Source organism: Hippopotamus amphibius, chromosome 16 (genome assembly GCF_030028045.1).
Source record: "Hippopotamus amphibius kiboko isolate mHipAmp2 chromosome 16, mHipAmp2.hap2, whole genome shotgun sequence".
Taxonomy (NCBI): domain Eukaryota; kingdom Metazoa; phylum Chordata; class Mammalia; order Artiodactyla; family Hippopotamidae; genus Hippopotamus; species Hippopotamus amphibius.
The window spans coordinates 55360702-55387819 of record NC_080201.1 but is presented as its reverse complement, the minus strand read 5'-3'; the positions used below and the strand labels follow the sequence as shown (position 1 = coordinate 55387819).

General features: G+C 53.1%; 1 protein-coding gene across 5 annotated transcripts in view; it reads right to left on the bottom strand.

The window, feature by feature from the left end:
- Window positions 1-25897, bottom strand: part of MARK4 (microtubule affinity regulating kinase 4) — a 30174-nt gene extending 4277 nt beyond the window's left edge. For 2 of the 5 annotated variants that reach the window (XR_009049634.1, XR_009049635.1), the window contains exons 1-15: window positions 25542-25897; window positions 20809-21009; window positions 18991-19044; window positions 18845-18893; window positions 18091-18156; window positions 17918-17988; window positions 16724-16780; window positions 14220-14456; window positions 10556-10675; window positions 9995-10094; window positions 8581-8690; window positions 8315-8474; window positions 4518-4735; window positions 2053-2156; window positions 1659-1755 (exon numbers count right to left, since the gene is read on the bottom strand). Coding sequence is in view for 3 of the 5 variants with exons in the window: in XM_057710983.1 (XP_057566966.1) it covers window positions 2053-2156; window positions 4518-4735; window positions 8315-8474; window positions 8581-8690; window positions 9995-10094; window positions 10556-10675; window positions 14220-14456; window positions 16724-16780; window positions 17918-17988; window positions 18091-18156; window positions 18845-18893; window positions 18991-19044; window positions 20809-21009; window positions 25542-25592 (1598 nt within the window). In the remaining 2 variants the exon portion in view is untranslated. The remainder of the gene's footprint in view (window positions 1-1658; window positions 1756-2052; window positions 2157-4517; window positions 4736-8314; window positions 8475-8580; window positions 8691-9994; window positions 10095-10555; window positions 10676-14219; window positions 14457-16723; window positions 16781-17917; window positions 17989-18090; window positions 18157-18844; window positions 18894-18990; window positions 19045-20808; window positions 21010-25541) is intronic. The other 3 variants (XM_057710983.1, XM_057710984.1, XM_057710985.1) reach the window with 2 other exon arrangements.
- Window positions 25898-27118: the final 1221 nt, after the last annotated feature.

Here is a 27118-nt window from a genome sequence, read left to right as displayed (position 1 = left end):
CATCCAAACCTCAGGAACCAAACCAATTGTGCAAACACTTTGCTATCCAAACTTTCATTAAGAAAATTTTTCAGCAGGTGAAAAGAAAGAGAAAGGCATCTTCTCCTTAACTCTCTCAGGATGCTGAGTGGGCAGAGGTCGCTCCACTATCCCAGGACCCTCCTCCAGGTCCTCTGATCCTCCCAGTCCTGTCAGCAGAGTCAGACCTCCAATTTCTATCCTTCTAGGGACCCAGGACCAGCCTGGATCTCAAAGAAGGAGCCCTGAGTGACAGATATCATTACCTCTCTCCCAGAATCCATACACCTTATTTTACTCTTAGGAATCAAACCCTTTAGAGCAGTGGTCCCCAACCTTTTTGGCACCAGGACTGGTTTCCTGGAAGACAATTTTTCCACGGAGGGGTGGGGTGGGGAGGATGATTCAGGCGGTAATATGAGCGATAGGAATCGGCAGATGAAGCTTCACTCGCTCTCCTGCCACTCACTTCCTGCTATGTGGCCCAGTTCCTAACAGGCCAAGGACCATTACAGATCTGCAACCTGGGGGTTGGGGACTCCTGCCAGAATATGAACATTGCACATGGCTGTCAAGCCAGAGACTACATTTCCCAGCCTCCCTTGCAGCTAAGGGTGGTCATGTGACCATACACTGGCCAATAGGATATAAGCAGAAGTGCTTTGTACCATTTCTGGGTCATGCCTCTAAAAAGAAAGCCGTTTGCATTCCACGCTCTTTCCACCCTTCTTGCTGGTTGGGAAACAGTGGCAACTGGTGCAGTGGCCTCAGATCCAGAGCTGGAGCCTCATGTTGAGATTAGTCCTGAATCCTTGAAGGACCCTGTCTCCTACCTCCTACATCACAGAGGACTAAACCTCCATCTCATCCACTGCACCTTGGGGTATCTTCATTCCTGAATCTATAATCTAACTATACACTATCTTTTGACCAGACTGGGAGGCCATTTATACAATGGTTACGAGTACAGATTCTGGAGTCAGTCTGGAATCTTTGCTCCTTGACTTACCAGCTGTGTGGCCTTGGACAAGTTACTTAACCTATCTGTGCCTCATTTCCTCAGCTGTAAAATGGAAATACCAGGATCAACCTCACAGAATTGTTAGGGGCATTCAACCAGCCACCCTACAGAGGCCTGGCATATGGTTACTGCTTGATAAATGTTGGCTATTATTATTTTTATTTAATAACCACAAAAAAGCTCTTATTCATCAAATGCCTGCTGTGTCTCAGACCCTGTGCCAGGTACGGGACACACGTGCTCTCCACTGGATCCCTCCGAGGGGGTCTGGAGGCAGACAACATCAGCCACATCTTACACAGGAGGAAATGAAGGCTCAGACACCTGCCGAAGGTCACCCTGCCAGCAGGGTGCAGAGGCAAGATTCGAACTCAGAGCTGAGTAGCCACAGAATCACTGCTCTCAACCACTCCATTACCCTGCCCCCACCAAAGAGTAACACCTGTATCTGTTTATCAGGTGCTTCCCAGAGTGCACCTCGGTGTCGTGCCCTCCAGTCCCAATGGGCAGCAGTGTCGTTATCCTGAAGCCCACCCCACTCCTGGACTTGAACTGTGATGTGAACCAATTCGTTCCCTTTTTATGCTCCAGCCAGTCTGTACTGGTTTCCCTCACTTGCCAGCTGAAAGAAACCGAACAGACTCGGGCAAAGAAGTCTGAAACCCAGCCAACTAGAGGATGTTGAAGCTGTGACATTCTGGGGTTTCTCTTCAGCTCTAAAAATGGATAGTTCAAAAAAAAAAAAAAAAATCAATTCAGGTTCCCAAGGCTTGTAGGCAGAGAATGGGGCAGACTGCTTTCCTGGTGCTGATGACTAGTTAATTAAGGGGGGAGGATTTTCAGGGGGGCCTGGGAGAGGGAGGACATGGGTAGATTCCGCCAAGGGAAGGCCAGACACATGGACTCCCCAGTCCCCATGGCACCCCTTCCCCACATCTATCATCTGACATCAAAGGGGGCCCTGCTCCCCTACACCCCACTGCCCCCTCCCAGTTGCCGCCCTCCCTCCATACCTGTTTTCTTTGCCATTTGGCAACAGGGATGGGCGCTCAGCCCCTGGGCGTTCTGTGCAAACGTAGGTGTTTCTGCGGGTCATCATGCTGGGGGGGAGGTTGTTCTGCAGGAGACAAGGCCAGGAGAAGAGTGACGGAGCAAAGGACACCCCTTAATCCCCCCCTTTACCCTCTCTGGCCTCCCTCATTAGAAACGAGGTCGGAGGGACTTCCCTGGTGGTCCAGTGGTTAAGACTCCATGCTCCCAATGCAGGGGGCATGGGTTCAATCCCTGGTCTGGGAACTAAGATCCCACATGCTGTGTGGCACAGCCCCCAAATTATAATAATAAAATAAAAAGAAAAGGAACGAGGCAGGGCCCTGTGTGTGAACTGAACGTGAGTAGGTGACGGTTTATTGTATTTTGGCTAAAGACTGAAAGGTCAGTGCGCCATCCCAGCAATGTAGGCTGAGAGTCACAGGAGGCCTTGGAGCTGGGAGGAGAGGTCAGGGAAGGTCCCCAGGAGGCAGTCTTGCCCCGCTCTCATCTCCCAGCTCTCCCCCACCTCTAGCCACATCAAACTTTTCAAAACATACTTATTCGTGCCATGCTGTCTCTCCTTTTAAAGGCCTTTGCACATGCTGTCTTATCTGCTTGGATATTCCTCCTACCTATCCCTCTGATTCACTCTTAGGTATCTTTCAGGTGCCAGTTCATAACATATCCCTGCCCAGGCACCAGGCTGAGTCAGCTACCTCCTTTGCACTCCCCCATGCAGCCTTGATCACTTTGACCATATCTGTTCACACATACATCCCCACTCTGCACTGCACTGAGCCCTCTGAGGACAGGAATGGCATATCAGGATTTTGTGGTCTCACAAAATTGGAAAGCGATCTGTCTTTCTTTCCTCTGGAAGTCTGCTGAAGATGGGTGTTATTTCTCCTTTCAATGTGTGGAAGACTTCCACCAGTTGAGAGCCATCTGGGTCTGGAGTTTTCTTTATGGGAAGGTGTTGAGACTGTTCAGGTTTTCTATTTCCTATCATGTCAGTTTTGGTTAGTTGTGTCTTTAAAGACATCTGTCCATATTGTCTAAGTTGTCAAATTTATTTATTGGCATAAAGTAGCTCCTAATACCATCTTACTATCTTTTTATGTTAGAACAAAGTTCTCTTTTTCACTCCTGATATTGATAATTTGTGTTTGCTGTATTTTTTCTTTCCCTTTTTTTAAATTGAAGCATAGTTGATTTACAGTGTTTTGTACTTTTTTATTAGTCTTGCTGGGGGTCCATTGATTTTATTAATCTTTTAAAAGAATCAGACTTTGGCTTATTGATTTTCTCTAGGGTACATCTGTTTTCTCCTTTATTGATCTCTTCTCTTTATTATTTTCTTCCTTCTGCTTTTTTTTTTGGTGGGGTAAGGGAGTAATTTGCTGTTCTTTTTCAAGTTTCTTAAAGTGTGGGTTTCTTTCAATAATTACAATAGCTCTCATTCATTGAGTGCCTACTGAGCCAGACACTGTGTGAAGATTGTGTAAGATCCTCCCAACAACCCAAGTTCTTTGATGAGCTCATTTCACAGGGTGGAACAGTGAAGCTCAGAGAAGGGAAGTTACTTGCTCAAGGTCACACAGCTCATCAATGTAATTCAAACTCTGGTCTATGTGGCTTCAGCATCCTGACCACCTTCCTAAAACATGCCTCCACCCTTGTCTCCTGATGATGAGGATATTTTGGTTCCCTCAGCTTGTATTATATTATTCTAGGGAGCTGTAGAAGCAAGAAAGCCAAATGCTACATTCCCCAGAAACTCTTCTGTAGCCCAGGTTCTGGATATGAATGGGTTCTGCCAATCTTTGCACTCATGAAGATCTGGAAGGTGGAAAAGAGGTGGCAACCACCTTCCTGCCCCCTTTGATTTCTGCTTACACAGGCAAGACCCTGAGATGAGGGTCTTTGCTTCAGCAGGGCACCAGTGCCGGTGCTCCAGACCTCTGGGCAGCAGAGGCTCTTCTGGTGGAGGATGAAGCTTCTGAGTCTTGCACTGCAGTCATGACTGTATGTTCTTGAATTCAACAGAGCTAGAGGTGGCCTGAGAGGTGGCAGCTCCCTTGGTAGGTCAGTTCTGCTGTAGCAATGTCATTCTTGTAGGTCTTGTCTATTGACTGCTCCTCTAGCCCTTCCTACAATTGTGTAAGCACCACACCTAATTCCCCATATTAAATCCTTCCCATCAAAAGCACAGAATACTTCTTTCTGACACTGAATCCTAATTAATACGCTAGAATCAACTACAAGCTTAGGCAGAGAGAGCACTCAATAAATATCTGTTGAGTGAATGGATATAACAGAGTCCTGTGTGGTGGTCTAGGGAACAAGATGGGAAATAGCAGTCTGAAAAATGTGACCCAGGTGGCATCGATGGGCTGGGCCACAGGTGGTGGCACCCCAGGTCCCATTCCCCAGCCCCGCCACTCACAGGGGTGCTCGTGCTGTCCTTCCGCCGCTCTGGGATCTCTGCCTTGTTGGGGTTGTGGGCGCTGCTGACCATGGGGCTGGAGGGGGGCAGCCCTCGGCTCCCGCTCCCTGCGGCACTGCAGCTTGCCTTCCGGCCTGGCAGGCGCTCCTCCTTCAGCTCTGTCTCCCCTGTGCTGGTTGGGCTGCGCTTGGGGTGCAGGGGTGCAGGGGATGGGCCACCTGATAGAGGGAGGGGATAGTTTAGGGTTGATGTCACCTAGAAAAGCCAGAACTTACTCTGGGTGATCCGTAGAACCTTAGAATTCCTCACATAGGCTACAACCTTGGCATAGGTCATTCTGATAATATCGAAGTGACGACATATATACTGACCCAGAAGCTCCACATAAATGACACGACACACATACAGGTTATTCACTGCATCCTCCTTTTTTTTCTTTTTTCCAGGCCAGAAGATTGGGAACAGCCTAAACGCCCCTTAATATGGGAATAACTAAATAACTCAAGATATTGTCACACAATGGAATACTATGCAACTATAAAAAATGCTCCAATACAGAAAGATCTTCAAGATAGATTGTGAGGTAGAAAAGGCAAGGCACGGTATGAGGTCTACACTGGGCTATCATGTGTATAAAAAGGGGGAAAAGTGTTTATCTATATCTATTTATCTATACTTGTTTACAAATGAATGTTGCCCAAAGGCTATCATTTCTATTAAAAGGGGAGAATATATCTTTATAGCATATTAATATTTTAATATTGTATATCCGACTTTATGCATTTTTAAATTTCTTTCTCCTTTTCATGCCTGTCTCTTTATATATTTATATATGAATAAAACTTCTCCAAAAGAATTCATACAAAACCAGTAACAGTGGCTGCCTGGAAGGAGCACTGGGGGCTGGGAGATATGTGTAGGACAAAGACTTTGTTTTTACTATCTACCCTTTCTGTGCTATCAAGTTTTGAAGGATGTGACTGCATTAGTTTCAAAAACAAAACAAAACAAATTTGGCCCCTCAGAACATCTTGGGAATTTACAGTTTTAGAACTAGGAGGTTAAAAGTGTTCTAGAACTTCAGATAGTTAGAACTTCTGCATATTTAATCCTCAAGAAACTTAATGCTGAAATGTCCCAGAACCATAACAAGCTCTACAATGATGGACACAGGGCACCCATCAACCATGTTTCATCCCAAGAACCCCAGAACCCAGAAGGTCTCCATGTGGGTTATTTTTAAAGATTACCATGTTCTGGGACTTCCCTGGTGGTGCAGTGGTTAAGAATCCACCTGCCGGACTTCCTAGGTGGCGCAGTGGTTAAGAATCCACCTGCCAATGCAGGGTACAGAGGTTCAAGCCCTGCTCTGGGAAGAGTCCACATGCCACAGAGCAACTAAGCCTGTGTGCCACAACTATTGAGCCTGTGCTCTAGAGCCTGTGAGCCGCAACTATTGAAGCCCATGCGCCTAGAACCTGTGCTCCACAACAAGAGAAGCCACTACAGTGAGGAGCCCGTGCACCACAATGAAGAGTAGCCCCCGCTCACAGCAACTAGAGAAAGCCCGTGTGCAGCAACAAAGACCCAATGCAGCCAATAAATAAATAATTTAATTAATTAATTAATTACTTAAAAAAAAAAAAAGAATCCACATGCCAATGCAGGGGACACGGGTTCGATCTCTGGTCTGGGAAGATCCCACATGCGGCAGAGCAGCTAAGCCCATGCACCACGACTATGAAGCCTGTGCTCTAGGGCTCATGAGCCACAACTTCTGAAGCCCGCGCACCTAGAGTCCATGCTCCGCCATGGAGAAGGCACTGCAATGAGGAGCCTGCGCACTGCAACAAAGAGTAGCCCTTGCTCTCTGCAACTAGAGAAAGCCCACACGCAACAACGAAGACCCAAAACAGCCAATATAAATGAATGAATGAATGAATGAAAGATTACCATGTTCTAATTGCAGGATTTTGGAGTCACAAGCTGCTTAGGGACTTTCTGGGCCAATCTCGCTATTTTATAGGTGGGGAAAAGGAGACCCAGGGGAGGGGAATGACTTGACCACCCAGGACCAAGCACTTCCTGCTCAGGAATGATGCTAAGCTTCCCTGACTCTCTTCTCTCTGTACCAGTGCCCATCCCAGAGTAAAGAATTTCACCCTTAGAGAGAAGCAGGGCTGCATAAATAACAGGAAGTTGGAAATCACCTCGGCAGTTCCTTAACTGTTAAACGTTGAGTTTACATGACCCAGGAATTCCACTCCTAGGTACATGCCCAAGAGAAATGAAAACATAGATCCACACAAAAACTTGTACATGAATGTGCACAGCAGGGCTATTCACAATAACCAAAGGCAGAAACAACCCAAATAACCCTCAGCTGATGTATGGATACACTAAATATGGTATAGCCATGCAATGGAACATTATCTGGCAATAAAAAGAAATTAAGCACTGATATTGCTACGACACAGATGAACTTTGAAAGCATGATGCTAAGTGAAAGAATCCAGTCACAAAAGGTCACATATTGTATGATTCCACTTATATGAATTGTCCAGAATAGGGAAATCTATAGAGACAGTAAATAGATTAGTAGTTATTGGTGCTGAAGGTTGGGGTGAATGGGGGATTTGAAGTAGATGACTAGGGGGTGTGGAGTTTCTTTCTGGGTATTGACAATGTTCTAAAGTTGATTGTGGTGAAGGATACACAAATCTGTGGATATACTAATGCCACTGAACTGTACACTTTAAGTGGGTGAATTATACAGTATGTGAATTCTATCTCAATAAAGCTGTTAAAAAAAAATAGTAGGGGGACTTCCCTGGTGGCGCAGTGGTTAAGAATCCACCTGCCAGTGCAGGGGACACAGGTTCCATCCCTGGTCTGGGAAGATCCCACATGTTGTGGAGCAACTAAGCCCGTGTGTCCACATGCCACAAATAATGAGCCTGCATGCTGCAACTACTGAAGCCCGTGCGCCTAGAGTCCGAGCTCCGCAACAAGAGAAGCCACCGCAATGAGAAGCCCTTGCACCGCAACAAAGAGTAGCCCCCTCTCTTCACAACTAGAGAAAGCCCTGCGCACAGCAATGAAGACCCAATGCAGTCAACAAATAAATAAAAATAAATTTTAAAAAATAGTGGGGATGATTAACATCTGATGAGGGTATAGGTTTAAGAGACCTCTTCGAAGTTCCAACGTCTCATTTGTGGTGATAGTGGTGGTGGGTCTGTTTTTTCTAAGGGATGAGATATCTGCTAGTTGCAGAATATGGGATACAACCAGGTGTCTGCCCAGTCCCTTCCCACTAGTATTGGTGGAGGAGAGGCCAGAGGGCAGGCTTTCAGCAGCCATTTTGTACAATGTGTCCTCCTTTGTCCTAGTCAAGTGGATTAATACCAACTATACCCTGATATCAAGCGGACCAAGGAGATTCCAGGTATTATTTGAGCTGGTCTCTAAAACCGAGTTGTAGGAGTCCAGAGCCTGGGAAAAAGATAAGGCAGGATATGTGAGAAAAAAGGAAAGACCAGACAAACAGAGAAGAAGCAAGACACAGAGAGCATCTGCTCTGGGTCTGGCTGCTTTTCCAGTTTCTAATCCCTTCCTGAGCCTGGCTGCCTCCAAATTCCAAGCAATGTCCCTGCACCTTTATAAGACATTCCTCCCTTCGTTGCAGCTGCCTCGAGCAGGTTTCTGCTGCTTGCCAGCAAAAGAATCTTGACATAATGCAGGTCCAAGGCCTTGGGGCCAGGGATGGCATGTGAGGGTCGGGGGCTGATACTTACAGAAGTCGCTATGCCTGCGCTGGCGGTGGTAGGTGGAGGAGGAGCTCCGCTGCCCTTTGCTGTGGCTGGTGCCTTTGCTGGAGATTGTTCCATTGGTGGTGTCGCTGGGCGCCCGCACCCGTGCCAGGGCCAGCCCCGGGGCGCCCCGGTCCCCACCCTCCTGCAGGAAGACAACAGACAAGGAACCTCAGCCCTCGTCCCCTCTGCTCCAGAAGTCCCTCCACCCCGGGCATCGCGCATCCCAAATGTCCCTGATGCCTCCTGACCTCGGTCTTCCTGCCCAGCAGGAGGTAGGTGGCGGTCACTTCGTTGTACTTCTGGCTGGTCAAGGCCTCTTTGATTTCTTCCCGTGTGTAGCCCATACCCACCATCACCTCTGGGAGAGGGGGATAGAAAGGAGGTTCAGTCTCCCCAAATTCTTCCCTTCTACTCGTTTTTGTATCACACAGTAATGCCTGCTCTTTGGCCTGTCCAGTATCCACTCCCCCTTCTGCCAGCAGCAACCTGATTTTCCTTGGAAGAACATTTCTTCTCTGCTCAGATCACCTGGCTGCTTCCTGTCTGTTCCAAGCCCCAAGGGCAGGCATAGAACTCAGGTCTGGCCAATCAATGTTCCATCCCCAAGGCCACATTGATTGGTTCAGAGTGGGCATATGACCAGTTCTGACCAATAAAAGAGTGTTTCATCCCCAATGTCAAATTGACCGGTTCAGAGGTAGCCAATGGGCACCACTTGAGGGCTTCTATTGGAACATTAGGAAAATGGCTTCTCTTCCTGATGGAGTGCCACTAGGATATGCTATTGTCAGCTTGCTCCTGGGGGGAGAGCTACCTGAAAGAGAAGCCACCACTGAGAAGATCCCTAATAACTGTCTCTGAGCACCTGGATCCAGCTGTGCCTGAAGGCTGACATACCCTGGCCTTTTCAGTTTTGTGAATGAAGAACATCACTACTAGGTTAAACCACATGAAATTGCTGGTATTGACAATTTCTGAGCTATGAAAATGGCAAGTTCATATGGTTCAACCTATTATTATTATCTGGTTGAAGCCAGAATGGCTTGGGTTTTCCGTTACTTGCAACCATGAAGTCCTGATTAATATAGCCAGATCTGCTGGTGGTCTGTTTCCTCAGCTGTAGAATGAAGGATTACTGGATGATTCCTAAGGGGCTCTTCCAGAGCTAATGTTTTAGGGGGTCAAGTGTGTGAGGGCTTCAGGCTGAAGGGATTGGGACCAAAGGGGTGGTGGGTGAGGCATGTGCCAAGGTGGGAGTTTTTCTCAAACATGCAGATTACTGATGGCTTTGACCAAACTCTTTTGGAAGTGATCTGTGATTTCTTGTGTCTTAATAGTCAAAGCTAATATAAAAGCACTTATTACACGCCTAATATAATTGCTGTATATAAATTCATTCATTTCATATTCCTAACAAACCTAATGAGATAGATTCTCTGATGATCCCATTTTACAGATGAGGAAACAGAAGCACAGAGAGGGGAAGCCACTGGCCCAGCATCACACAGCTGGAAAGCAGTGGGGCAAGGATTGGAGCCCAGACTTCTTTGCTCTCCCCAATTGCCTTGTAAACTTCTGTGATGCACTAACCAAAGGGGTCACTGCTGGGAAGCTCCTACCCCCGGCTCCGTGGCCTGTGGCTCTGCTTTCCCTGACCCTCACCGATTCGCTTGGTGTCCCCGAAGTCCTCCTCGGGCTCTGTGTATGGCTTCAACTCCTCACCCTCATAGCCGATGTTGATCCACTTGTCTTTCATGATTTGCTACAGGAATCGGGAGCAGGACAGGGAAGGGGAAAGAGAGATGTCAGAAGAAACTGGGAAAAATACAGCTCCCCACCTCCCAGCAGGTCCCCACCTGGGGCTCCCGCCCTGCCCCCTACCTCCAAGGCCTAACACCCCGGAATCGAGGGCTTCCTGAGAGCTAGCACCGCCTCGCCCCGCTCCCTAGCCCCCAGCCGGAGCCTCCCGATGCCACCCTTCCTCCTCCGCATCATCTGGGTCCCCGGCACCCTGTAATCATCCTAGGAGCTCATTAGCTAATTACTGGCGTGTCGGGGAGTGGGTGAGGCTGTTGGGGGGGCGGTGTCAGGATGGGTCTGGGAGCCTTTTCCTGGGCTGCCTGTCTGCTCTCACCTTCCGGCAGTGGACCAGACACGAGAAAGGAATAGCGACAGCTAAGAAGGCTTCAGTGGGAGCCGTGTGGGGCTGGGGGCTTAGCTTACCTCGAGAGTACAGCGTTTAGCTGGGTTCAGCACCAAAAATCTCCGCAGGATGCTCTCACAGTCTGTTGACATGTAGAAAGGGACCCGGTACTTCCCTCTGAGGACTCGCTCCCGCAGCTCCTGGGGGGACGGGGTTACTGGGGGAGGGGTCCACCCCACCTCCCCACCCATTACAGACACACACGTTTCTCCCAACCCCTCGACAAAAGTGACAGGGGCTCCAAGACCCAGCCCTGACATGGTGGGCAAAACCCCACCACGTTTTCTCAACCTCAGTTCCCATCTGTAAAATGGGAACGTTGCTGTAGCTGCAGTTTTCAAAAAAGTTTTTTTAAAAAGTGATATAACTTTTCACTCTGAGGACATCTTACAGAACGGGTGAGTTCTGTAACCCAGGTAAGAGGGGAGGTGGGCAGATCAGTCACCCTCTGGGGCCTCAGTTTCTGTATCTGTAAACAGGGATCACAGCACTCACTTTCCAGGCCAGGGTAGGAGTGGGTTTGTAGAAGTAAATGCCTAGCTCAAATCATACCCAGAGCTACTGGGTTTTTTTGTTTGTTTGTTTTTTGTTTTTGACCTTGCCGCATGGCTTGCAGGATGTTAGTTCCCTGACCCGGGATCGAACCCGGGCCCTCAGCAGTGAAAGTGCAGAGCCCTAACCACTAGACCGCCAAGGAACTGCCCAAGCGCTTCTTTTTTTTTTTTTTTTTTTTGCTGCGCGTGGGCTTTCTTTAGTTGCGGTAAGTGGGGACTACTCTTCATTGTGGTGCGCGGGCTCATTGCCATGGCTTCTCTTGTTGCAGAGCATGGGCTCTAGGTGCGTGGGCTTCAGTAGTTGCATCACATGGGCTCAATAGTTGTGGCTCACGGGCTCTAAAGTGTAGGCTCAATAGTTGTGGCACACGGGCTTAGTTGCTCTGTGGCATGTGGGATCTTCCTGGAGCAGGGATTGAACCCGTGTCCCCTGCATTAGCAGGCGGATTCTTAACCACTGTGCTACCTAGGAAGCCCCCCCCAAGCGCTTTTTAAATATTAGATTTACAAAAGGGGAGGAGAGAGGGGCTTCCTGCTCCCCTCCCTCCACCTGTCTTTTCAAAAAGCTATGAGGCCCTGGTAGTTTCAAAGAATGAGCACTGATTTATATGCTGATTTTCTTTTTTTTTTTAAGGGCCTTTTAGGAGGGCCCTGCCAAGGTTATGAAAGAAAAAATAAATTCCACGCTCCATAGCATGGCAGACCAGAGCCCCTTCCATCCTGAAGTAAAAACTGAGGGAGACAGAAAACGGAGTCCAGCGTGAATGGTGGAAAGGGTCTCTTGGGGTGGAGCCCTCTGCCGGGGCCTGGGCTGGAAGCTCCCTCAAGGGCCTTCTCCTAAAAGGGCTGGATGAAGCCTGTACCTGGGGAGCCCGAAGGGTCGTGAATATTTCATAGTAGTGGGTATCGCTTTCAGAGCACTCAGCCGGTGCCAGGCAGTGTTCTAAGCACTTTACACGTATGACATCTGTGTTCACAAGGCTGCTGTGAAGCTGGGTTATGATGCCTCATTTTCCAGATGAGGAAACTGAGGCCCAGAGAGGTTAAGTCACTTGCTCTGGGATTGTGCAGCCCGAAAGTGGCAGGGCCAGGGTTCAAAGCCAGGCAGTTGGGTCCCGGAGTCTGCTGTGTAACCACTGCTCCACGCCACCTCTGTCACGTGATGGTGAGAAGTAGCCATCGGGCCACTGACACCATCACCAGGGCTGCTCCCAAGCATGACACCCTGGCCAGATGCCAGGTCCTGGTGAAGGGCCTCACACAGACAGTCTGGCTGTAAGTGTCCCCATCTTACAGGTGGGGAAATGGAGGTTCAGAAAGGGACTTGTTCAAGGTCACTCAGCAAGGAAATGACATAGCAGGGATCTGCCCCCAGCTCCATGTCTCCTTTGTCCAGCCAGACTTGGCGTGCCTGGTGGGGAAACCAGGCCACAGGAGGTGACAACAGTCTGGGGCAGGTAAGATGCTGGCCTGGCCCTCTGGAAAAGTCGCTTGGCTTCACGCTTGGGGCTCAGAAGGATTATTCCGTGATCTCAGCAAGTCCTTGAATCACTGCTGTGAGGTTGGTACCTTGGGTTCTCACTGAACAGAGGTGAAGAACTGAGTCGGCAGCTTGGCTGATGCCACTGTGACGAAGGGGTCCCCTCCACCTCATCACTCAGGGCTCTGCTGGCCTGTCCTTGGCAATGACCTCCCCGATCCCCTGACGGCCTCTCACAGCCACATCGAGCAGGCCTGCGCATTCCCGCTGTGGAATTCCCACCCGAAATGCACCACCTGGGTCCAATCATGAGGAAACACCGTGCAACCCAGACCGAGGGAGGTTCCTTCTGCAAGATGACGGACCTGAACTCACCACTGCCGTGCCATGGAAGACAAAGAACGGCAGGGGAACCGTTCCAGATGAAAGGAGACTGAAGAGACAGGACAACTGAACGCCATGAGGGCGCCCAAGCGGATGCTAGAGCAGGAGGAAAAAACAGCTGCCAGGGATATTCTTGGGATGACTGATGAAACGGGCCGTGGGTTAGAGGCCGGGATTGCATCAGCGCTGGATTTCCTGAGCGTGATCGTGGATGGGAAAATGCCGTGTCTCAGGAGATCCCTGCTGTATGCGGCCTTTAGGGATGAAGGGATGTTGTGTCTGCAACTGACTTCCATGTGCTCCATCGTAACGGTCATGACAGTGCCATCACGAGCGTATACAGATGCACACGTGGCACACGTGGCCACGGGCTGGCAATCAGAGCCTCTTCTGAAAGGCACCACCTGTCCCCTGTTCTAGTCTGACAATGTCTCTGTGGACTGGCAATGTTTCCAAATAAAAAGTTCAAAGGAAAAAAAAAACCACTCCAACGCTACAACTCACCCCACACGTGCCAACCCTTCCACAGAGCTGGCCAGCATCTAGCATGCTACATATTTTGCTTATTATTTTCTTCTCTGCCTGGCTCTGCTGCAAGAACATCAGTCCATGAGAGCAGGACTTTTCTTTTTTTTAAGTGTACCATTCAACGGTTTTTAGTGTATTCACCGAGTTGTTGCAACCATCACCAAAATCTGCTTTAGAATATTTTCATCACCCCCAGGAGAAACCCTGTAGCCCAACTCCCTCCTCCTCCCTGTTCTTAGGCAACCACTAATCTGCTTTCTGTCTCAGCGCATCTGCCTATTCTGGACGCGTCATAGAGATGGAGTCCGCAGTGGGTGGCCTTTTTTGACTGACTTTTCCCACTTAGCGTGTTTTCAAGGATCGCCCTGGAAGCAGCATGTATGAAAGGAGGGATTTCTGTCTCTTTCGTTCACCCCACGTCTGCAGAACTTAAAACAGAGCCTGATCCATGGATGGGAAGCAATAACTACGTACGGAGTGAGTGAGTGAGTGAGCGGGATTTGAACCCAAGCCTGCCAGCTGCCAAGCCCACTGCCTGAAGCCCAACACAGCCTGGTCCACCTGGGCCGGTCGCGTGGCCGTGGGGGTCCACCTGACCCCCGTCATGCTCTGTGACCTTGGCCCTGCCCCTCCGGCCCTCTGACAGAAGAGGCGTGCGGGGGATGGGGGGCCGACTGTGAGCTCCAGAGAGACCCTCCCCAGGGGAGTCAGAGCCCCCGTGCCAGCCCCGCCTGGCACCTTGAGGTTGTGCCCGTCGAAGGGCAGGGAGCCACTGACGAGGGTGTACAGGATGACGCCGAGGCTCCAGATGTCCACCTCGGGCCCGTCGTACTTCTTGCCCTGGAACAGCTCTGGGGCGGCGTACGGGGGGCTCCCGCAGAACGTGTCCAGCTTCGAGCCCAGCGTGAACTCGTTGCTGAAGCCAAAGTCGGCGATCTTGATGTTGGCCTCAGCGTCCAGCAAGAGGTTCTCAGCCTGCGAGGCAAGGACAGGGCAGAGGCTGGACGTGTGCGGCGCCGGAGCCAGCCTGGACCGACGGTGGCCCTGCCCCTTACTCCCTGTATGACCCTGGGCAGTGACTTGACCTCTCTGGGCCTGGTTTCCTCATCCATAAGGTGGGGATAATCACAGTTCCCCCCTCACAGGGATGTTTGGGAATGATGTGAATTAATCTGTGCGGACGTCATTCAACAACACGTCATACCCAGTAAGCACTAGATAACGTTCGTTCTTATTATCCCATGTGGTCTGCAGAGCTGCAGGCCCTCAGGCAACCTCCTGCCCTTCTCTGAGCCTCAGTTTACCCAGCAGAAAAAAAATGAGGACGGATGGCTCAAGACTTAGAGAACAATCATTTTACATAATACTTACTGTGCACCTACTATGCGCCGGGCTTTTAGACTATCATTTTTAAGAGTGGCTACGTACTACAGGGTTAAAGTACAGATGCTGGAAGAATCCTAGCTTTGAATCCCTTTTCTACCACTTACTTGCTGTGTGACTTTGGCTGGATTACCAGCCCTTTCTGTGCCTCAGTTTCTGATGTGTAAACTAAGGGTCATTATAGCAGCTGCCTCACAGGTGGTTGCAGGGCTAAGTGGAAAGTGCTAACTCCAGTACATGGGACAGAGTCAGCACACAATAAATACTTTGTCTATTTCTGGTGGCACATGTTTGTGTATTCGCCATTTCATGGGCGAGGGAACTGAGGCTCAGGGAGGCCACCTCATGCCCACTGCATGAAAGCAGCAGAGTTAGAATCCAAAAGGGGCCTGCCATCTCCACGGCCCGAGCGTGGAAGGAGCCTCCGGCACACCGCCTCTTCCAGCTTGTTGACTACAGATCGATGCACAAATCCACCCTTCAGACTGCTGCCCGTGCCCGGCCCCTCCCAACCACCACCCTTCCCCAGCTCGGAGTCTCTGGCTTCCTCCCAGTCTCGCTACTTCCTGGTGTATTTCGGTACCACCCTTCCCCAACTCTGAGCCAACAAAGGGACAAAACCCACACAGACACACACTTCCCCAAACCGCAATCTACTGGCATCTCGGTCTTGCTCTGTGGTGACACTCCCCTTCGTGGCATTTGAGGCTCCACAGTTCAGCCCCAACCTCACTTCTGGGTTGGTCCCTGTCATTGGTCCCCTGGGGTGCACCAACCACATCCCCAAATCCCCTTTCAGCCACTCCCAGGACCCTCCACCAGGGGGCGTGCCTCCTCCAGGTTGTTCGCGAAGGATCACTCATTGCGGGGCAAACTCAGAGGCCTGTAAGGTGCATCAGGGCAGTACACAGAGAGGAAGTCATTCAAAACTACTACAGATATTTGACAGTGGAATTTCATGTTTTTTGAATCTAATAATAATCATCTGAAAAATGGGGCTTGTATTTTGTACATCTTTTTTTTTTTTCCTTTCATTTTTATTATACTTTACCAAAGTACCTGTCCACAGTGGATTGGGAATTGAAAATACTCAGACAAACTTGGTCCTTTGCTATAGAAAGGTGCTTTCTAGTGCTGGAGAAGCACTTCCTTAACTACTTAGCCCAGGGCCTGGACACAGTAGGTGCTCAAGAAATCATGGTCAAGACAACAGACAACTCGATTCAAACCAGACAAATGTTTCTCTCTCTGGTCTAGGACAAGAAGTCCTGAGACAGGAGGTTCTCTCTGGGTGGGAGGTGTGGAGCGGAGGCCCCGGGACACGGAGGTGCCCGTGCTCAGCTCGGCCAGATGGTAGGGGTGGGGTCGGCGGAGAGGCCCTGCTGAGTCCCTTCCCTGACAGGCACTAGCCCTCCCAAAGGTCCTTCTCAAGTTCAAAGATGCCTGTGATTTGAAGACCCTGGAGGCTGTGTGACTCTTGGGGCTCTAAGATCTCAATTCTTGACGTCCCCTGAATGTTCGAAAGTCTCCAGAGGCTCTGAGAGTGACTAAGTCTTTATTGCATTCCGGTGACCTTGTCCTGGACACATGTAACCATCCGAGGCTGCCCCGGGGACACTTTGTTTCTTTCCCCTTTGTTCACTCCTCCTGTCTGTCCCCACCCCCACCTGCTCCCCCATCAGCTGGCCTTGTTTTTGCCACAAAAGCTTGGGAAAAAGTCAAGGGGCCTTGGATGCTGAGCGAGAAGCATGAAGAGAAGAGGGAGGGGAATGTGGTGGAGGGCACAGGGCGCCCCAGGGGCCCAGGGTTGGGGACGCGGGGGACAAGCAGGGGTCTGTGGGCTGAGCTGGGGGGCTCACCTTCAGGTCCCTGTGTACAATGTTTTTCTGGTGACAGTAGTGCACAGCCGATACAATCTGGAGGGGAGGGGAGGCGGGGGAGGTCAGTTACTCACGGCCCCCAAATCCCTTCAGCCTCCCTCAGAGATCCCATGAACCCACCCCTCCACCGAGCTCTGGACTCCAGGCCTCCCCAAGCACCGTGTGTGATGTTGGCCCCGCCCCCGAATCTGGGCACAGCAGGAAATGATGTGTGACCTGCACAGACACACACCTCCACCCGGACATCCTTGTACCCAGACACGGGGACGCTCTCCCAGCAGGGACATCAGCATCAACACAACAGGACTGGCCCCTTCTGACTTTCAGGTCAAGAAACACACATGAGAACATCACACACCTACACACAGGCACGTGGCTCCAACACACCAGGGCTGACGCCCTGCGCCCCCAGTACAGCTGGGTCCGGCAGCTGGACAGCCCCAGACCAACCCCCTCGCTCAGATCTCTTCACCCGCCAAACCCTCACACCTGAACCCCCTCTTACATACCTGGGCACCCTCACTGCCACACACATGGACATCCACACACCTTCTTATTCCCCTGGACATCCTTGCATCATATACTCTCTTGCCCCAACCTATATGTCCACACCTGGGCTCCCGCCCGCCCGCTTACACACCTGAGTATCCTCCCTGCCACACATTTGAAACCACACGCCCTCTTCCCCACACACCTGGGCACCCACATACCTGCATGCCCTCTTACCCACAAACTTAAGATACCCACACGTGGGCCCCCCTCACCACACATGCTGGCTGCCATACATACTTTACCCACACAGCTACACACCTAGGTACCTGGGCACCTACACTCCTACACTGCATGCCCTCTAAGGCACACTCCTATGTACTGGACATACCTTCAAACCCACACATCTGGCACTGGCACACCTGGGCACCTTCATGCCTGACCCTCTCACCCACCCAGCTGGGTACCTGCACCCCTCCATCTGGATATCCTCACACCTGCATATCTGCAGGCTCACGGCCACCCAACTCTCCACCTTCACCCAACGCTCCACCTTCACCCCCACCCAGACTTAAGCCACGCCCCCAGGTCCTTGGACAGCCCAGACCCACACCCAGCAATCAGACCCTCCCCAGGGACCGGGGTGCCCCTCCCCGCCCCGCCCTGCCCTGCCCTGACCCCCACCTGTCGGAACTTGGCTCGGGCTTCCTTCTCCTTCATGCGGCCGTGTGACACGAGGTAGTCAAACACTTCTCCTGCGGGGGCAGAGGCCGAGTCAAACATTCTCCTGGGGGTCAGGGCGGGGTGGGTGGGGGAGGAGAGTGCTGAGAGCAGGGCGGGGAGGGGAGGGGCCTTACCAGCGCTTGCATATTCCATCACCAGGTACAGCGTCTTCTCTGTCTCGATCACCTCGAAGAGCTTCACTGTAATGGCCAGGGCGGGAGTGGGTGGGGGGTTAGGAGAGAAGAGATCCTCACTCTCCACCTGCACTCGGTAACTGTGCACGTGCTGACCATAACACCCCTTACTCAAGAACACTCAATGGCTCCCTACTGATGGTGGGATGTTCCAAACTCCCTGGCCCCACTCTACTCCCTTCTCCACTGCCTCACAAGAATGTCACCTCTGTGAGGCCAGGGATGTGTGCCTGTTTTCTCCGCCGCTGTGCCCCAGGCTGGCACATAAGCAGCTACTCAGTAAATACTCCCTGAGTATACGAACAAATGGATGAATAGATGCTGCGGCCACCTTCAGGCCAGGCTAAATCCTGCTTGAATGACAGTGACAACGGACCGCTGCCCAAGAGGATAATCAGAGCAGCTCCCACAGCTTAGCTCCCAACTCGGCGTTCTGCATGTGTGATCTTATCCAAGCCTCGCAATGACCTAGAAGTCTTATCACCTTCTTATCACCCCCCGTCCAGAGGCGGAAACTGAGGCTCAGAGAGGTTGAGTGACTCACCCAAGGTCACACAGCCAGGGAGCAGGGATACTGCTATGAGAAAACAGGTCTTTCTAACTACTATAACGGCCAGGTCGTTCTTGCCCTTGACTCTGTTTTCCCAAGTGCCCTGGTTGGTATCCCCTGAGCTCACTCCCGTTCCCCGCTCACCAATGTTGGGGTGGTTCAGGCCCTTCATGATACGGACTTCTCGGAATAGCTGGAAGAAAGGAAGAGCGAGAAAGAGGAGGGTGGGCGGTTTCGAGGACCCGCTTCCCAATCTTGACCCTGCCCTGCTGCCTCTCCCTGGGCCTCACCTTCTGCAGGCTGCTGGGGTTCAGCTGGGTTTTGTCGATGATCTTGATGGCGACCTGGAGGTGGAAGAAAGCAGGGGGTAGGTCAAGGTACCACAGGCCCTCGAACTGAGAAAGTTTCCCCCAACCCAGATACCCCTACAATATCCTTCCTTTGTTGCCTTTCAGAAACAGCCCTCAACCTGGGCCATTCTTACTGGATGGGGGATCTGAGCCTCAGGACTTTTGCACATGCTTTTCTCACCATGTCTGATGCTACCCTTTTACTTCCGCAGGGAACGAACTATATCCCCTATTCCACTGTGGGGTCTGGGTGGGGCTACTCCGGGAGCCTGTGTGAGTGAGTGTGATGGTGACTGAGACCTTGAGGGGCCCCCTCTGTGAGGGCATCTCAGGCCATTCACCCGTCACATCTTTGTTTTGAATGCACGAACTGTGGAACAAGAAACAATAACCAGAGCTCACATTTACTGAGTCGTCACACAGGCTGGGCCCTGGTCTACGTGCTTTGCAAACGAGAACTCTTTTCATCGTCACAACAACCCTATGAGATTATCCTTGTTTTACAAATGGGGAAACCGAGGCACAGAGCTGTTCCATCACTTGGCCAAGGTTACATGGCTGGTAAGTTTGTGGGCTGGGATTTGAACTCATGCGGCTCGACACAGTCAACCTCTTAAACACCTAAAACTTAAAATCTATAGTTTTGAAAGAGTTTTGGGACACTCATCACTGGGGAAAAATATGAACGTCACTGAAGCCTCTTTATACTTATCTTGCAGTTTAGTTTAGTTTTTATTTCAAATTACACACTGGGGTACAGCACTTCAAAAGCCTTTAATCCCGATTAGGTCTTTAGTTTTCCCAAAGGGTTTTGGGGTCACCCCCAACCATCCCACATCCATTGGATTACAGGACTCTTCCCTTGGGAGGCTCTGTTCCTTTAGAAAACCCTGGAATCACATTCAAGACCCACACAAGGGGAACAATGTGCTCTTTGTGGGGGAAGAGGGTCCCTTAGCTTTCTTCATATTTTCACGAATGGGTTTTTAATCTCGTCAAGCACTTTTTATGCCAGTATCGAGACGCTCATATGGTTTCTGTCCTTGAATCTGTGAATGTGGTGAAGTACACGAACACACTGTCAATTTGAAAAGAACTGTGCATTCCTGGGATAAACCCAGCTTTGTCACCACACAGCTTTCTTTAATTGATACGTCAGATTCTATTTGCTAACATGTTAAGATTTCTGTATCTGTATTCACATGGAAGACTGGGCCACAATTTTACGTCTTATCTGGTTTTGTTGTTGCCGTCGAACCAGCACATAAAATTTGCCTGGCAGTGGAACCCCTTTCTTTAGTCTCTGGAGGTATTAGTATAAAAATGAAATGTTTGGTACCATCTGCCCATAAAACCACTGGGGCCTGGTGTCTTTTGTATGTATGGCGTAGACAGTGTGAGGGCAGGAGGAATTGCTCCAGTCACTCTCGCCAAAATTGAAAGAGGTGCAGAGAGGTCATAAACCCACCCATCATCTTTTTTTTTTCCCCATTAAGTGTGTGTTAGATGCGTCCTCTCCCTTTCTGCAATTATGTTGCTACACTCAGGTACCTATGCCCATTCAGGGATGCCTGAAACTGGCTCTCTTCTCCTAATTTGGGTTGTTCCGGAAAAATCTGAGATATTCTATTCTGAGAGTCAGAGACGTACCCGGGGTCACAAAGCAAAGTGAGGGCTAAGTCCGACCTCTCCCCACCTCCCATCAAGCACCAGGGCTGCAGGATTCTGCCCTGAGCCCCGCCTCCTCCCCTCACTCACCTCCCGGCCGGTAAGGATGTGCCGGGCCAGCTTGACTTTGGCAAAGTTGCCCTTCCCGATGGTCCTCAGCAGGCGGTAGTTGCCCACGTGGGGCTGCTCCTCGGGACAGGAGGCGATGGAGTTCCGGCAGCGGGCACCCAGGGAGCGGCTGGACCAGGACGGTCCCTTGTCCGAGGAGCGGCCACTGCCCAGGGTGCCATGCTGGGCAGGGGAGATGGAGCGTGAGCGGCGGGCAGTGCCCATCCAACCTGCCTGTGTGCTGGGGTGGTTAACTCCAGCCATGGCCACTGGCCCCCTCGTGGCCCTTTTCAAACCCACGCCAGAGAGAAGCCTTTGGGTCCCCCAACTTTCTCTCCAAAAAGATGCCTCCAAGAACAAAGATGCTGGGCCTCCCCCAACTCTGCAGCACTCAGGACCCCAGATATCAGGCCTCTTCTTCACCCCGCCCTGCAATCAGTCTATCTCCTCCCCCAACTTCTTTTTCTAATTACAGGGACCCCCATCAGCTCCACGGTATTTTATTCTAATGCTGCACCGCTGAACCCCAATCAACGCTGACTCAGTCTCGACTCAACACTTCGCTCCAAGCCTCACGGCTTCCAGCATTCCATCTTATCCATCACGGTCCCCACCCAGCCCCCCAATTCTACGGGCAAACCCATATATCAACACTTGACTCCCAGTTTACTGCTCCTCATCATCCTCACTGCCCCAAATTCTACTCTAAACACTGTAACCAACCGTTTTCATGTCAGCCTGACACTGTAGTCCCACATTGTTAACTTTCTGTCTCTGGGAAACTTTGTTGCCTCCTTGCTAGGGTGGTGGTGAGGGGGCGTCGCCGTGTGAAACAACTGCTGCTGCTCCATCCGCACCCTGACCCACCGTCTCCCACGCCATGCCACGCCACGATCTGTCCCCAACGTTCTGTTCCTGCCGTCCTGTCCCTCCTGGGCCTCTCTCCCCCACAGGTCACCTGCCTGCTCCTGGCTGCCCTGCCCTGACTGTGGGCCCCAGGGACTGTGCCTCCCTTTCAGCGCTGGGGCCCAGGGTGCGGGTGACAGAGGGAGGCAGAGGCCCCAGCCAAGACGGCTCTGCTCAGACCCTGGGCTGTCCCTGCGCCCTTCCCAGGGCTGGGGGGTGGGATGCAGGAGCACCCAGGGCTGCTCCTCGCAGGGATCTGCCAGGCCTCTTAACAGTGATAAGGACCAACATTTAATGAGCACCGGCCATGAATGCATCATCGTTCCCATTTTACAGGTAGGGAAACTGAGGCTTAAGAGCTGGGACCTGAACCCAGACAGTTTACCCCAGCACTGATGTCTTCGCCATCGCCATACCACACTGCCTCACTGCTCCTGTCATTTTTATTAAGTAGTCTTTCCTCTGGGCCAAATGCTGGGCGTTCAAGTACCTCAACTGCATTTCATTCCCACAGTAGCCCAATGAGGGTGGCACCTGCACCCCCATATTCCAAAGGAGAAACTGAGGCTTGCTGTGAGACAGTGCCTTGTCAAGGTCACACGGTTCATTCATGAGAAGCAGAAAGGTAAGGCTGCTCACAAGGGGCGGAAAGACAGCCGCCACTGCTGGAGCCCTAACCGCACGCCTGCTGCCCACTGTGCCTTCAGCCTGGGCCTCCGAGGCGGGTCCAATTACCACCCACACTCTCCACACGGGGACCCCAAGGCTGAGGCAGGGGAAGTACTTTCCCAAGGTCAAAGGGCAGATGGAGGAGAGTGGCTAGGATTCGAACCCAGGTCTGTTGACTCCTGAGCCGCCCGCCCCCAACTCTTTCCCACACCCCGCACTGGGCTGCTCACAACCCCTCCCCCCCAGGCCTCCTCCCCAGGGAGGGCGGGAAGGGCGTTGGAGATCGTGGCAGATAAGGCCTCTGCTTCTCACCCAGATAAGGGCTTGGAGGAGAATCTCCATCAGGTGGCACCAGGGGAGCCAACTCTGGGGCTGGGCTGGCACCCCACTGAAGGCAGCGGGGCTGAGAGACCCCTGCAGGGGGCAGCTGGGGCAGCGGGTGACAAGGCCCCCAGGGGCTGGGGGCGGGGGCTAAAATTGGCCGGCACCACCAGCTGGCCTCCCGATCGGCTGGCACCCCAACACCGGGCTTGTTGCTAGGGAACCTCCAGAGAGGCTGGGTGGTGGGGGGCCTGGAACTTGGGGTGGGGGAGCATGACCCCATATGGCTGTCCTCATGGTAACCAGGTGGCAGGGGAGGGGGCTATGACCTCAGATTCCGGAGGGAGACAGGTGACCCTCTGCCAGGACTGACAAGTAGGTCTTACTGAGTTGGGAGGAGAGGGGAGAATTCGCGGTCCCCAAATGCCAACCCCCCCATGCATAAATCTGAACAAGAGGAGGAGGAAGTGCTCGGACGAGCCCCGTTTTACAGATGAGGAAACTGAGGCTCAGAGGAGAGGTCACTTGCCCGAGGTCACACAGCGAGGGAGGGGCAGAAACCAGATTTGCACTTATGCTCCTCTGAAGAATCAAAGTCATCACAACAACAATAGCAGCTACAATAGGCCTGGCCCTGTGCATGTCACTCACATAATCTCTTCGGCCCCTTGTGACATCCCTAACAGGGAGGTGCTTCCATCAACCCCACTTACAGGTGAAGAAACGGAGGCTCCGAGCAGGGAGCGGGTCGGCAAGCTCACACACAACTCATGACAGCCCTGGGTTGAGGACCCACGGCCGTCTGACTCACACCCACAGTCACAAAAGCAGCGAACACGTGTGGAGAGCGTCCTGTGGGTCAGGCTTTGCCCCTGTCATCCCCAGTAATCCTCGGAGGGACTCAAGCCATCACCCCCATTTTGCAGGGCAGGAAACGGAGGCTCAGAAGGCGAGAACCAGGTGTCTGAGGTCACAGTGCAAAGTGGCTGGTAAAGACAGCCCTGAAACCCAGGCCTATGGGCTCCCTCCCTCTTCCTGGAGTGACTGGAGGGGCGGGGGGGTCTCATTAGAGACTGCAGACCAGAGTGTGGCCTGTAGCATGGTGGGCGGCGGCGGCAGTGGTGGCGGTGATGCGGGATCCCTGGGAGGCAGGGTCCTGCAAGACGAAGGGACAGAGACAGATCTCTCTGGTGGGGATCTGGGGTGAGGGTGGCTGGGGACTGGCAGGGACCCGCCAGAGGCCTGGGGGAAAGGGATGAAGACTGCAGCTGGGGAGAAGTCTGCCATTGGTTGGCGGGAGGGTCTTTCTGAAGCACTGAGTACTCAGAAATCAGGGAAATGGGAAGCGGGCTGGGGGGGGGGGTCTCCCTGGGATTTTTCTGGGCGTTGGTGTAGGGATTGGGTGGGGGGGGGGGGGCTGGGAATAGTGAGAAGGGTCCAAGCCATGGGACCGTGGAAGTCAGGAGCTAAGGATACCTGAGCCAGAGGCCTGGGTCTTGAGGAAACTCCTAGAAGTCCAAAAAGGGGGTTTCTAGGAGCAGTCCTTAGAACCAGAGAAAGGTCCAGGAGCCTGAAATCCTGGGGAAGGGGCTTGCTGGGTGAGGGGCAGATCCAACGAATAAAGACTGAGCCTGGTTGGGGGGGGCGGGTCAAGAGGCCTAGGAACCTGGGGAGAAAGCTTCCAGCAGACAGACCCCAAGAGAAGAGGGCTGAGAGCCAGAGCAAGACCAGAGGCTTCAAGTCCAGGAGTCTTCTGGAAGAAGGTTTGGGGCCAGGCCTTGTGAGCTGGGGAAGGACTCTGAAGCTGAGGAGGGGGTTTCCCTGAGAGGCCAGACCCCTGGCAAGGAAGAGGGAAGCCCTGGGGCAACGGAAGGGGTGGGTGCCTGGAGATCTAAGGGATGAGGTGGTATCCTGCAAGGAGGGGCCTGGCCTAGGAGCCAGGTCAAGGGGTTGGGGGGCTTGGTGAGGGGGCTTGCCTGAAGCGGAGGAGTTGATACAAGGAGGATGAGGCCTGGAGTCAGACTGGTTCAGGGCCTAGAAATCCGAGGCTGAGCTGGGGGCCTGGAAGTTGGAGGCCAAGGCTTCCTGGGAGAGGAAGAGACCAGAGAGGGTCCGGGGGGCATCTGTGGGGACAGGAAGTGCTGGGAACCCAGGGTCAGGGCTGCTTGGAAGATGGGGACCAGGCCTGGAAGTGGAGAGACCTTGAACAAGCTAGAAAGGGCCCTCGGCCAGGGAAAGGTGGAACCGGCTTCCTGTGAGGGGGTGCCTGCAGCCACAGGAGCCGGGAGGATCCCAGGGGGATGGAAAGCTGGGAATGAGAGGAGGGGGATCCTGGGGAGCCTGGCACCCAAATCCAGACACGGAAGCCCAGAGGCAGAGGCAGAGGCAGGACTGGGCCAGGCCTCCCTGGGAGAGGACCAGGGCTGGGCCTTGGGGTCAGGAGCCCGGCAAATCCGGGAGGGGGCCAGCTGTCGGATGCGGGAGGCCTGGAGGGGAAGGGGCTTAAGAACCCGCTGGACAAGGGAGGGGCTCCTGCAAGGCAGGGGAGGGGGCTTCCTGAGGGAAGAGACCCAAGCGGAAGCGGTCTGCAGAGGGACAAGAGAGGGGTCCCGTGAGAGGGGCGCCCCCAGGGGTCGGGCTGGGCTGAGGAGTGGGGGAGGGTCGAGAGGCCTGGAAGTCCGGGCGGGGGTCGGGGGGTGGCGAGCTGGGCCGGGCCGGGGAAATGAGGGTAGGGGCTCGCGCGGCGAAGGGCACAGCAGGGCGAGGGGTTCGGCGGCCGGACCCAGCTGGGGCTCCCCAAGGGGCCGGGCCCCACTCACCGTGTCCGAGTTCCGATCGTTGCCCGGGGCCAGCGCCGTCCGCGAAGACATTTTCTCCGGGTCCCGGGGGACTGGGCGGCCGGGTCGGGGGGGGGGCGGGGGTCCCGGGGTCCCCTCTCTTCCCCTCCCCCCCCGCCGGCCTGGGGACGCGAGCTCAAAAGCTGGGCGCCGTGGACACCCGGGTTCGCGCCGTGGGAGAGGGGCAGGGCGGGGGAGGGAAGGGGATGCCGAGGGTCCTAGTGGCCCCGCACAGCGGGGGCCCGGGGCGCCATGGGGGCGACGGGCAGGCGGGCGGGCGGGGGCCGGGGAGGGGGCGCGGAGCCGGCCCGGGCGGCGGCGGAGGGAGGCGGTGGAGGGGCCGAGGAGGAAGGGACGTCAGGGGGAGGGGCGGACAGGGCGGGGCCGCCAAGACCCCGCCCCCTGCCGCCGGCACTTAAAGGCGCAGGCCCGGGCCGGCCGGGGGCTCTGGGGGCGGAGGCAGGTCTGGGCGTGTTGACGGGGAGCGTGTTCTCACCGGCGAGTAAAGACTCACCGGAAGAGAAGAGAACCACCAAGGCACAGTGCCAGAGACGCAGAGAAAGACACTGAGAGACGCAGAGATAGAGAAGCTCAAAACGAGAGAGACAAAGAGACACAGAGAGACAGAGGTAGGGAGAAACAGAGACAAAGAGATGAAAAGACAGCCAAAGGACCAAAAGACAGAGAAAGGCAGAAAGAGGGAGACACGTAGGGAAAGAGAGACACATACAAAGAGACAGAGTGAGAGATACAGAGACACAGAGAGCGAAAGAGACTGAGAGACCCACGCACGGAGACAGAGGGAGAGACAGAGATGCAGAGACCTGTGAAAAGAATGGAGATTAAAAAGACAGGATGGACAGAGAAGCCGGCCAGAGGCAAGAGCCACGCAGATAGCGCTGTCCACATTCTCCCTCCCTGCTTCCCGGCCCCCCACCCCGGTCCAGGAAGCTCTGGGGACCACGGGCTAAGGATGCTGGGGGGATGGTGTCTGGGCGGAGCCACTGAGGAAGGGTGACCTACCTCTCTAGCAATGCCTGCCTCCCACCTCCCAGAAAACTCCAGACCCCAAGGTTGTGGGTTGCAGTCTGGTCTCCTCTGCACCCCAGCTGGCGTCCCAGGACTCTGCTCTGTGACTCAGGGCAGGCCCTTGCTCTTCCTGGGCCTCAGTTTCACGGTCTATAAGTAAGGGGGAGGATCTGCATGTTGTCTTCCTAGTGGGGCTGAAGTAGGTGCAAAGGAACCCCATACAGGTATTCTCCTGATGGGCAGACCAGCGAGGTCAAGGGCTTTTCTGAGATCACACGGTGCCATAGGGACCATACATCCCCTCTAGACCAGGGTGGGGTGAAAGAAAGAGGGGCCATTGTCCTGGTCTTGGAATCACACAGCCCTTGTGTGGGATCTATGCCCTGCCCCTGTCTGTTTGAACATCTTCCTGAGCCTCAGTTTCCCTTTCTAAAAAATGGGTGTGACAATAGCAGCTGTGTGCTGGAGCCGGCTCAAGCACACTGATTGTTGAAGTCTCAGGGATTTTGGAACTGGTTGTTAACAGCCAT